The following is a 10,794-nucleotide window of genomic DNA, read 5'->3' on the forward strand; positions in this document are numbered from 1 at the left end:
GCTGCGTTGGGTCTTCGTTGCTGCATGCGGGCTTTCTCTAGTTGCGATGAGCAGGGGCTACTCTTCGTTGTGGTGCACGGGCTTCTCATTGCAGTGGCTTCTCTTTGTTGCGGAGTATGGGCTCTCGGTGTGAGGGCTTAAGTAGTTGTGGCTCGTGGGCTCTAGAGCACAGGCTCAGAAGTTGTGGCGCACGGGCTTAGTTGCTCTGCGGCATGTGGGATCTTCCCAGACCAGGGATCGAACCCGTGTCCCCTGCATTGGCAGGCAGATTCTTAACCACTGTGCCACTAGGGAAGTCCCTGGACTTCAGATTCTTCATCTTAAAAACGTAGATAACACTTATCTCACTGTACCATTGCAAAGATGATATGTGGTAGTGAACAAGCTAATCTCCTTTTAAATATTATGAAGATTAGAATAGCCTTTACTTCTCCTGGAAGAACACTGGATGTACCTGAAGTCTTTGTTGGTGACAGGAAATATGTCGATGGCAAAGGGTTTTACCATCACCTCCCGGACAGGTCCTTCACCATCTCTGCCATCTGGTGAATTCGTTCCCATCTGGAATCTCCCACCTGGTAGCTGGACCATGTTGGTCATCTGCCCATTCCCTGCAGAGAAAAAAAGAGTCTAATATATATAAAAGAAGTGGCAATATTTGGATCATATGTAAAACTCATAATGCTATAATGAAAAAAACAATGGAAGCTTAAAAAATTTGGCTTTAGGACTTCCCTGGTGGCAAAGTGGTTAAGAATCTGCCTGCCATTGCAGGGAACATGGGTTCGAGCCCTGGTCTGGGAAGATCCCACATGCCGCAGAGCAACTAAGCCTGTGTGCCACAACTACTGAGCCTGCACTCTAGAGCCCGCAAGCCACAACTACTGAACCCTTGTGCCACAACTACTGAAGCCCACACGCCTAGAGCCCGTGCTCCCCAACAAGAGAAGCCACCGCAATGAGAAGCCCACACACCACAATGAAGAGTAGCCCGCGCTTGCTGCAACTACAGAAAGACCGCGTGCAGCAACGAAGACCCAACGCAGCCAAAATTAAATAAATAAATTTATTAAAAAAAAAAATTTTGGCTTTAAATTCTTGTCTGTCACTTAATTTGCTGGGTGACCTTGGGCAAATTACTTAGTCTGGGTTTCAATTTCTTCATCTACAAAATGGGGATAATATCTAACTCAAATGCATGGCTGTATTAAAATAATGTGTGAAATGTTTAGCACATGGTAGGTTTTCTTTCTTTTTTTAAAAAATTAATTTTGTTTGCCCCGGGTCTTAGTTGCGGCATGCAAACTCTTAGTTGTGGAATACATGTGGGATCTAGTTCCCTTACCAAGGATCGAACCCAGGCCCCCTGAATTGGGAGCACAGTCTTTTTTTTTTTTTTAATTTTATTTATTTATTATTTTTGGCTGCGTTGGGTCTTCGTTGCTGTGCACGGATTTTCTCTAGTTGCGGTCAGCGGGGGTTACTCTTTGTTGTGGTGCGCAGTCTTCTTATTGCGGTGGCTTCTCTTGTTGCAGAGCACGGGCCCTAGGTGCATGGGCTTCAGTAGTTGCAGCACACAGGCTCAGTAGTTGTGGCTCACAGGCTCCAGAGCGCAGGCTCAGCAGTTATGGCACACGGGCTTAGTTGCTCCGCGGCATGTGGGATCTTCCCAGACCAGGGCTCGAACCTGTGTTTCCTGCATTGGCAGGCGGATTCTTAACCACTGCGCCACCAGGGAAGTCATCAGGAGCCCAGAGTCTTAACCACTGGACCACCAGGTAAGTCCCAGTAGGTTTTCAACAAATGTTTAGTTCCTTTCCTTACCTCTCTATTCTTCTGCACGACAACCTTTTGTCCCAGCGAGATAAATCTAGACACTATACTCTGAAACACATCTATCAACTTTCTACCCATACTACTGCGCATGTTTCTCTGACTCTTCCTTTTCACTCGTTTGAACTCTTATCAATTCGTAATGATTTTCACCATTATATCATATGCTCCAGAAAGAAAAGAACTACATCTGTTGCCAGTGTATCCCTGGCACCTAGCACAAGTGCACAATAATTATCATCAAATGACTGAATGAACTGCTTTACACTTCCTGTTTGGATACCTCCAAAAATCATAGAATTAAAAGGATCTTTATTTCAACCCCCTCATATGACAGGGGAAAACCAAAACCCAAAAGGGAAATGACTTAAAGAGCTATTTTACAGGAGAAACCCGGGTCTCCTTACTTCCAGGTCAGTGCTATTTTCAAAAGGTCACACTTCTCTGGCTTGACATACTATTTTGTTATGTTTTTACCTAACAGTGTCTAAGTACTATAATTTCTCTAAAGGCAGAGTCCTCATCTTTTCATGTTCCCCAGTATCCCATCTTTGCCCCTTTTCTCATTCTCATTCTGACACACTCACACATGATTTCGTCCACTTTAAGGGGGGTGAGCGTTGGAATAAAGAAAGCAGGAAATTCTCAGATTAAAAGGGAGTTAAGAAACAACACACAGAGACTTCCCTGATGGCGCAATGGTTAAGAATCTGCCTGCCAATGCAGCGCGACAGGTTCGATCCCTGATCTAGGAAGATCTCACATGCCGCATAGCAACTAAGCATGTGCGCCACAAATACTAAACCTGTGCTCTACAGTCCTTGAGCCACAGCCACTAAGCCTGCGTGCCACAACTACTGAAGGCCATGAGCCTAGAGCCCGTGCTCCACAACAAGAGAAGCCACCGCAATGAAAAGCCGGGACACCCGCTCGCGGCAACTAAAGCCCACGCGCAGCAATGAAGACCCAACACAGCCAAAACAAAACAAAACACACACACACACTAACAATATATTAATTTTATTCAGACACTAATTCAACTAGTAAACTATAATTTTAAAACATTTACAGTAGGTGAACTTGAACACTAACTGGATGTTTAATGGTGTTAAGGAGTACGGTTAAATGTTTTAGGTGGGAAAGTGAGTGATACTTTTTTTTCCCGTGACTTCTTGTCTTTTTGGCTATTCAAGTTAAATATTGAGGAATAAAATTGTATCGTGCCTCGATTCACTCCAAAATGAATTTCCCAGGGGAAGGAGAAAGTGGGAAGGGTCCCAAAGAAGCAAGGTTAAAGCCATAAATTGGCAACCGTTTAAACTAGGCAACGGGTACGTGGTGGACGGGAGAGGATCGTTTTATTCTTTTTTTATGCTCAAAAGATTCCAGAATAAGTTAAAACTATAGAAGAGGTGCGATACACCTCGCCAAGTTGGCCGCCTCTGGGAGGCACCTCCGGCCGCTGCAAGATAGCGCAGGACGCTGGCAGACCGGCCATCGTCTCTTTCCCCGCAGGGGCCGAGCGCCCCACCCTTTTTCTCCTGCCTCCATGGACGAAAGGCGCCAGGGGCAGTTGGGCAGGCCAGCACACTGACCTAGTTCGAGCCACGGGCCGGAGAGGAGGGACAGCAGAGTCAGCAGCGGCGACAGCGAGGTGCCCATGCCGAGAACACGACCCCTGGAGCCCCACGAGGAGACGCGCCACCGTGCGGGTCCTCTGCGCACGCGCTCCGCGCGCATCACGTCGGCGGCCGTGCCCTGCGCGCGCGTGCGCACTACTCCTCTACGCGGCCCCACCTAGAAATTAGTCCTGGGGCCGAAGCTCCAGTGTCGCCAGGTAATTAAGTCAATTTTCTCGGCGTTGGGGTCGAGAGACCCTGCCATTCCAGAAGCCCCTTCTTTAGCTTGTGAACATTTGGACGGACTGATTTCCTTCCCTTTTGTGCCCTGGAGTACCACCGCAAGATCACAGAAAAGGCTTCAACTTCCAATTTATTGTACGCTCACTGTAGGCAACTGCGAAGTCCTAACGCAAAGCTTAGCAACACAACATCCCTTTCAAGGTCTTCAAATATACCTACTGTATTTTGTAGCAACATGTAGAACAGTAATTTGGGTGAGAAAAATAGGACACTAGAGGGTTTGGGAGGGATATCAGCCTAAGCAAGGTTCCGATGTGCAAAAATACCGTCTTGCCTGAAAATCTCTTACCTCACCTGGTCCTTAGTCACTACGCCTTCAGCCATGTATTTAACCTCTGCCTTTCCTATTTTGCCACTTTAGACTTGCAGCTCTTTCAACTCCCTTGACTCTATTTCCATCTTTCTACTCACTACAACGTAACATTTCTGGGAAGCAGTTTAGCAAAGCTACTTCAAAAGCATGAAAAGTCCAATTTATCCAATAGTGTTTTTTACTCAAAAGCAGCTGTCCCCAACCTTTTTGGCACCAGGACTGGTTTCGCAGAAGAGTTTTTCGAGGGGGGCGGAGATGGTTCAGGAAGTCATGCAAGCGATGGGGAGCAGCAAATGAAGCTTTGCTTGCTTGCTCCCTGCTCACCTGTTGTGCGGCCTGGTTCCTAACAGGCCGCTGAACAGTACTGGTCCTCTGCCCAGGGGCTGGGGATACCCCTGCTCAAAAGGATTTATACTAAGGAAGCAGGAATGCTTTCAAAACCTTAAGTTACTTAAGTCTTACTTATAACTAGCATAAAAATTGAAAACTTAAATGCTTAATGACGGGAAACTATTGGAGATAAATTAAAATACATTCATTAGAAGATTAAACCATTAAAATGTTTTTCAAGGAATATTTAATACGATAGATAATATATGCTTATCTAACATGTATTTTTATATCACTGAAGCTAAAGCAAAACATCCTGTTTATTGGTAAGTATGGCCTGTATGTGTACACTACAGTGCAATTTAAAAAATATTGTAATTATAATTTCAGAACTTCAGAATCTGAACAGATGCCAGTGTTCTCTCCTTTTTTTATATGGGAAAAGAAAATCCTTTGAAAATCATTTGAAGCTTGGACAAAAATTCCATAGCTATATTCTTAGGATCACTCTGTAGAATCTTCATGATTCAGATGATACAAGGGAAGCTTCAATTCAACCTTTTAGAGAAGACATTCCAGCTCTCATGATCTCATCAACCAGGAGAATGTTGGTGGCAATCACAGTGCTGAAAAGGGGGGAAAAAAATCAGACTACTCAGGTTTGAGGTATGAACTCTAATTCAACTCACAATTCAACTCAATCTCCAACTAAATTGCACAAATTATATCCAGTCAGGTTTCCCCTTTGCTTTCCATACACAGAAGGCTCACTTAGTTGCTGCCTTTGACTGATTACCTTTTCTTATGGAAAGAAAATTAAACATACCAATTTTAAAGAGTATGAATATTCCCCAAATGTTATAATTTTGGCTTTCCCAAACTTACCAGGAATGAAGAAGCTGTTTCTTTACACAATAGTTATCCCATACGCCTACTTCTGCTGCTACCATTGGCTCACCTGAAAAGTAACCCAGTATTCTTAAAATCATATAGAGCAGGTCATATGATCAGAATACTGTCTGAAAGAACTAATAAGAGTATTTTGTGCTGCTTCACTCATCAATGGTCACTCATTTCCTCCAGTATTATCTATGAGAACCCAAAGTTCCTCAATTTAGCCCAATGTTGTACTCCAGACCATGACTCCTGTGCACAGCAGCTTTGATGAGCGACTGACCTCTACTTAGAATGCTTCCAGTGATAGGAATGCTCTATTTGGTTATCAAATTTTTGAACATCTGTTTTTCTGGAGACGTTCCTATTTATCCATATTAAAGTACAGCACCTGAACTATAATCTGGCAAAACAGGCTTATCATTACCCTCATTCCAGAAATCTTTTAAATTAATTGGGAGACTGAGACTGACATATACACACTACTATATATATATATAAAATAGATAGTAACCTACTGTATAGCACAGGGAACTCTACGCAATACTCTGTAACGACCTACATGGGAACAGAATCTAAGAGTGGATATGTGTATATGTATAACTGATTCACTTTGCCATACAGCCGAAACTAACACAACATTGTAAATCAACTATACTACAATAAAAGTTAATTTAAAAAAAAGAAACCTTTTATATTAACTTGAATGTGAATGATGCTGTTCACAATAGGTCTTACACATACTGCACAGACGTATCTCAGTTATCTCTCTTCCACTTTGTACTTGTATAATTTGGATTACACTGGCCTAAGATCAGGGTTTCACTCATTTTATTAGATTTGGTTCCCTCTTCCTGCATTTTTTGCTATCCTCAGCCTTTTTTCACCCATGAGTATGATCATGAAATGTATCATTTTAATCAAAGTCCCTGATAAAAAACAGTAAAGCAAGCTCAACATGAAACCCTTCAACATTAACCCAAACCACCTACCACAACTCAGCAATATCAACAAATCTGTACTCTTCTAAATTATTCAAATGTCTCCTCAATTCCCTTTATTTCTGTATCTAGTCATTACATTTTTGTGTCATACTTTAGAACCCAGAGATCCCGGATAGCACTGGTGTCAAAGAGCAAAAGCAACTCCAAGATTCTTCTCTCTCCCATTTTTTTTTTTGTCCTTCCTGGTCTTACCTCACCTATAGTATCTAGTTCACCCCCTACAAATAGTCACATCCTCCTTACCTGTGTTCAAGTCTACACCCACAAGTTGACCTGATTCTGAATGCTCTGCTTTAACTTTAACTAGTGTTTCCTGAAGGTCAAAACCAGAGTTCTGAGCAAGAACCTAAAGGAAACAAATTTATTTAAAAGACAGGACCTAATAACAGATAGTCAAGTCTGTAATAAATGAACAGTATTTCCAATTAATAGTTAACAAAACAAAACAAAAAACCAAACCTTTAATAAGTGAAAACAGACCGGTATTTATGTTCACTTTAGAGAATGACTAGATATACATTACCAACCAACTCACTAATCCACCCCAAGCCCGGCAATACACTGGTCATAAACTGTACCCTCAAGTAAGCATACAATAGAAAAATCACAGTATTAACCTTAGTTTAAAACAAAAACAAAAAGCAAGTTTGTACCCCCGCACTGCAAACCCTCTTAAAACAGCTATCTCTTGCCATCTCAAGTTTGTACCCGCACACTGCAAACCCTCTTAAAACAGCTATCTCTTGCCATCTGAAACATCAGATATTCAAGCCTCCCCTCCAGAGGAACCAATACGTTCAGATAATAAGAAATACCTGTTCTAGTGTTAGGGTGAAAACTGATGAACCCTTTTTATTCAAAATCCACATTATGAAAAAACCCACATTAGCAAAAAGTTTTCATCAGATGAATCATTTTGGTGTAGTTTAGAAAACAGTTAAAGCAGTCACACCTTGGGAATAATGAGCAATGCATCAGCAAATGCTTGAACTCCAAGTTGGGCCCTGCCCTTTACACTGGGCTTGTATTTAATCAGGGCTTCTGCCATTGCCACTTCCACTGCACCAGCACCTGGAACTACACAGCCTGTTGGGTGGGAGGAAGAGAGAAATGCTAAGCTACAAAGAAAATAAAACTGTATGGGCAATTGTAAGAAAATATATAAATTAAAACACACAGGAAATCCATTAATTTGAGAATTCAGTATAACCACAGCAATTTTAGTATTACATTTGAAAGCAATACAGGCAACATTATCAAACAGCAGAATGATTTAACTAGCACATGGAAAATCCTGAAAGCTCTTCGTATTAGTTCATTTATTTGTACCTTCTTTTAACAACAGCATGCCATGAAAAAACTTAGCATACCATCATAGCCATTTTAAAGGTAAAACTTTACTTTTGCATGGTGTCTGGCTGTGTAAACTACTGATAAAAAGAACACAGTATTCAGCCATGCCTTTTAGACTAGCAAAAGAATATAATTTAAATACAGTGACGATCTTACCATCATCAATAGCATTTTTAACAGCCCTCAAGCCATCTCTTATTGCATCTTTGATTTGAGTAAGTGTGTGCTTATTTGGTCCTTTGATCAATAATGTGACGGATCGAGGATTGTTACAGTTCTCAATAAAGGTGAACTTCTCTTCTCCCTGTGTGAAGAGACAGTATTTTCAAAAACCAGGATACGGTTGTGCAAAGAATGACCAAATGAGAGGGCCTTATGAAGGAATAAGTAGCATATTAATAGGGCACAGCACTGATCACATTAAAGCAAATAACTTCTTTTAAAAAGTCACATAAAAGAAATGTGATTTTCCCATCAATGGCTTATTACTACATATAAATCATGAAAATGTATATTAACAAAGCAAAAATATCATCCGAAGTTTGAATGAATTTTTAACTACTGAAGAATTCATGAGCCAAAAAGTATTATTTTGGAAAGAAAATACACTTACCAATGTATATTCATAGACAAGTCCTGCATGTCCCAAACAATCAGGATTTAGGTCTTCAAGAGAATTTAGGGCTACCCCACCACAAGCAAGAGTCAGCCTGAAATATTCAAGTGTTTTAAGGGAGATGCAGAAGGGATTTTATTAGTTATGTTTAGAGATTAATATTTTTAGAAAGCAATCTTTATCAGAATTACATGCGAAAATTATACTCTAAAATATATTTTAGCTTAAGCCTTTCCATTCACCACCAACTAGCTGAAAACTGGTCTTTTCTCCTAACTCTCCATTTAAGCCACTCTTAAGTCAGCAAATACTCCTCTGATATGAAATCTAAAGGTGCACAGAGCTCTTCATCATGGTGAGCTCTTTGGAAGAAAGTATTCCTCTGAAACCCTTGATGCTGTCTCTTGACATGGAAAAATATGTACGGTATAGGTCATCATTTAAAAATAAAACAAGTATATCAACAATCATAGCAGCACTATTCACAACAGCCAAGGCAGAAACCCAAATAAATGTCCACTGACAGATAAAGGAATAAATGAAACTAAATGTGGTATATACCCATACAGTGGAATATTATCCTTAAAAAGAAATGTGATCCTGGAAAACACAGGTAATGTGATAAATTTTATATTATGTATATTTATCGCAATAAAAAATAAGAAAAATCACAAAAATAAGAGGAAAAAAAGGAATAATTTAAGTTAACTTGCAAAATAAGTTAAATTCACATCACAGATAATCTGTATCCGTACCTTTCCATATTTCTCCTTTTAGCTCTGCGCAGAGCTACTATGCCTTCTTTTGCAAGAGCATCTAAGGAAAAGGGGTCAATTCCCTGTTAACAACAACAAAAAATGTTTCAATATTTTACCTTTAAAATAAAAAGATACACACTAGTTTATGAAACAAAATTTCTCACCTTTTGATTAATAACAACAAATCCTTTATCTGAATCACCACAGACTTTCTTTTTCAGGTCTATTATTTTTTTAACTCTGTCTTCAATGAATTTTCTTTCAGCTTTCACTAGTTTCTCTCTCTCCTCTGCACTCTTGTAAAAAAAGCCAGAATTCACTTCTCTAAAAAAAGGAAGTTACAGAAAGGGGAGGAAATATTTAGCAAATAGTCACCGAGCTCCAATTCTACCCCTGGTACGTTTTCAGAGACTATTTCCTGTAATTTTCCGAAACCCCATCGAGGCATTGTTGTCCGTACAGCCAGGAAACTGATTCTCACAAAAAAGTGACTTACCCCAAATATCAAGCTCTTCCACCTCTCTTCCATTTTTAAGGAGATATATATAAACTCACGTTTTTTCATATTCTAATGACACGTTGCATGTGAGGATGTACACATCTTCTACTCTCTTTTTCATATCAGGATGCCGTGCCCCATGGTCCAAAACAAGACCTCTGATCAAGCTGTTACAACACATAAAAATTATATTCTTATTGATTTCCAGATGGGGTGTAACATATGCTAACAAAACTAAAACAATGAATTGAGACTGTATTGATAATTTTCACACAATCAGCTTTATTTCTTGAGCTATTTGAACAGGACTTTTGGGTAATACGTAGCAAGGTTCAATTGTGAAAAAGCAGAATTCCAGAACATGACAAAAACAAGCCATTCAAATGAAAGTAACAACCCCGTCTTGTGCAGAAGATTCTGCAGAGAAATAGTCACAAGTTTGGTAGGCTATTAAACTGTGATCACCTCATTTAAAAAACGCTTCCAAACTAGGTCTTTTAAATAATTTTCTTTAAAATTCCCTGAAGTCTCCCATATGCTTTGTTCAATAAATGCCAAATGACTGATGTAGTTGACTATCCAGAATCATTCTATGTAAAAATACATACCATTAACTTCATTTCAAGAGGAAACAGATACTACTGAGTAAATGAAATACTCATCTAGGCAATATACGTTAATTCAAAGACAAAAAAAAAAAAAAACAGGCAAAATATATGTATTGTATAAACTCCTTCGAGTTTGTAAACACTCTTTATTTCATAGCATTCTACCACCTACCTTGTATCGGTTTCAGATTTATGTTTCATCTCCATGATCTCAACCATGAAGAGGTCAATAGGTTCATCTTGTTTTTTAATGGCTAAAATGGAGTCCACTACAGCCTGCAACAGAGTATAACCATTCAATGAATTTGACTAGCAGAAGTTGAGACACTTATGTTGTTTGTTTAATCTTCAGAAAAGTTTAAAGCAGACAGCTTCTCATCTTTAAAAATGTCTGTACTGATCTAAGTCTTTTTTTTTTTTTTTTTTTTTTTTTGTTTCCTGGGCCTTTCTCTTTTTTTGCCTCTCCCGTTTCGAAGCCCAGGCTCCGGACGCGCAGGCTCAGCGGCCATGGCTCACGGGCCCAGCCGCTCCGCGGCATGTGGGATCTTCCCGGACCGGGGCACGAACCTGTGTCCCCTGCATCGGCAGGCGGACTCTCAACCACTGCGCCACCAGGAAAGCCCCCCAAGTCTTTTTTTTACACGCTAATAGAATGCATTATTTG

General features: G+C 40.2%; 2 protein-coding genes and 1 non-coding gene across 8 annotated transcripts in view; all 3 read right to left on the reverse strand.

The window, feature by feature from the left end:
• The window catches only part of SUMF2 (sulfatase modifying factor 2), a 14,304-nt gene extending 9,802 nt beyond the window's left edge, over window positions 1-4,502 (reverse strand). For all 6 annotated transcript variants that reach the window (XR_003437048.1, XM_027126256.1, XM_027126255.1 and 3 more), the window contains exons 1-2: window positions 3,429-4,502; window positions 455-611 (exon numbers count right to left, since the gene is read on the reverse strand). Coding sequence is in view for 5 of the 6 variants with exons in the window: in XM_027126256.1 (XP_026982057.1) it covers window positions 455-611; window positions 3,429-3,573 (302 nt within the window). In the remaining variant the exon portion in view is untranslated. The remainder of the gene's footprint in view (window positions 1-454; window positions 612-3,428) is intronic.
• A 126-nt stretch (window positions 4,503-4,628) lies between these two features.
• The window catches only part of CCT6A (chaperonin containing TCP1 subunit 6A), a 10,100-nt gene continuing 3,934 nt past the window's right edge, over window positions 4,629-10,794 (reverse strand). The window contains exons 5-14 of the mRNA XM_027126253.1: window positions 10,303-10,406; window positions 9,579-9,689; window positions 9,188-9,347; window positions 9,021-9,103; window positions 8,263-8,359; window positions 7,806-7,953; window positions 7,249-7,382; window positions 6,540-6,642; window positions 5,284-5,356; window positions 4,629-5,024 (exon numbers count right to left, since the gene is read on the reverse strand). Coding sequence (XP_026982054.1) covers window positions 4,952-5,024; window positions 5,284-5,356; window positions 6,540-6,642; window positions 7,249-7,382; window positions 7,806-7,953; window positions 8,263-8,359; window positions 9,021-9,103; window positions 9,188-9,347; window positions 9,579-9,689; window positions 10,303-10,406 — 1,086 coding nt within the window. The 3' untranslated portion in view covers window positions 4,629-4,951. The remainder of the gene's footprint in view (window positions 5,025-5,283; window positions 5,357-6,539; window positions 6,643-7,248; window positions 7,383-7,805; window positions 7,954-8,262; window positions 8,360-9,020; window positions 9,104-9,187; window positions 9,348-9,578; window positions 9,690-10,302; window positions 10,407-10,794) is intronic.
• Window positions 7,618-7,757, reverse strand: LOC113630822 (small nucleolar RNA SNORA15). The gene has a single exon (XR_003437103.1). It is a non-coding gene; the product is annotated as a small nucleolar RNA SNORA15 (small nucleolar RNA).

This window comes from Aethalodelphis obliquidens, unplaced genomic scaffold (genome assembly GCF_003676395.1).
Source record: "Aethalodelphis obliquidens isolate GAN/ISIS:26980383/991018 unplaced genomic scaffold, ASM367639v1 scaffold30, whole genome shotgun sequence".
NCBI classification, from domain to species: domain Eukaryota; kingdom Metazoa; phylum Chordata; class Mammalia; order Artiodactyla; family Delphinidae; genus Aethalodelphis; species Aethalodelphis obliquidens.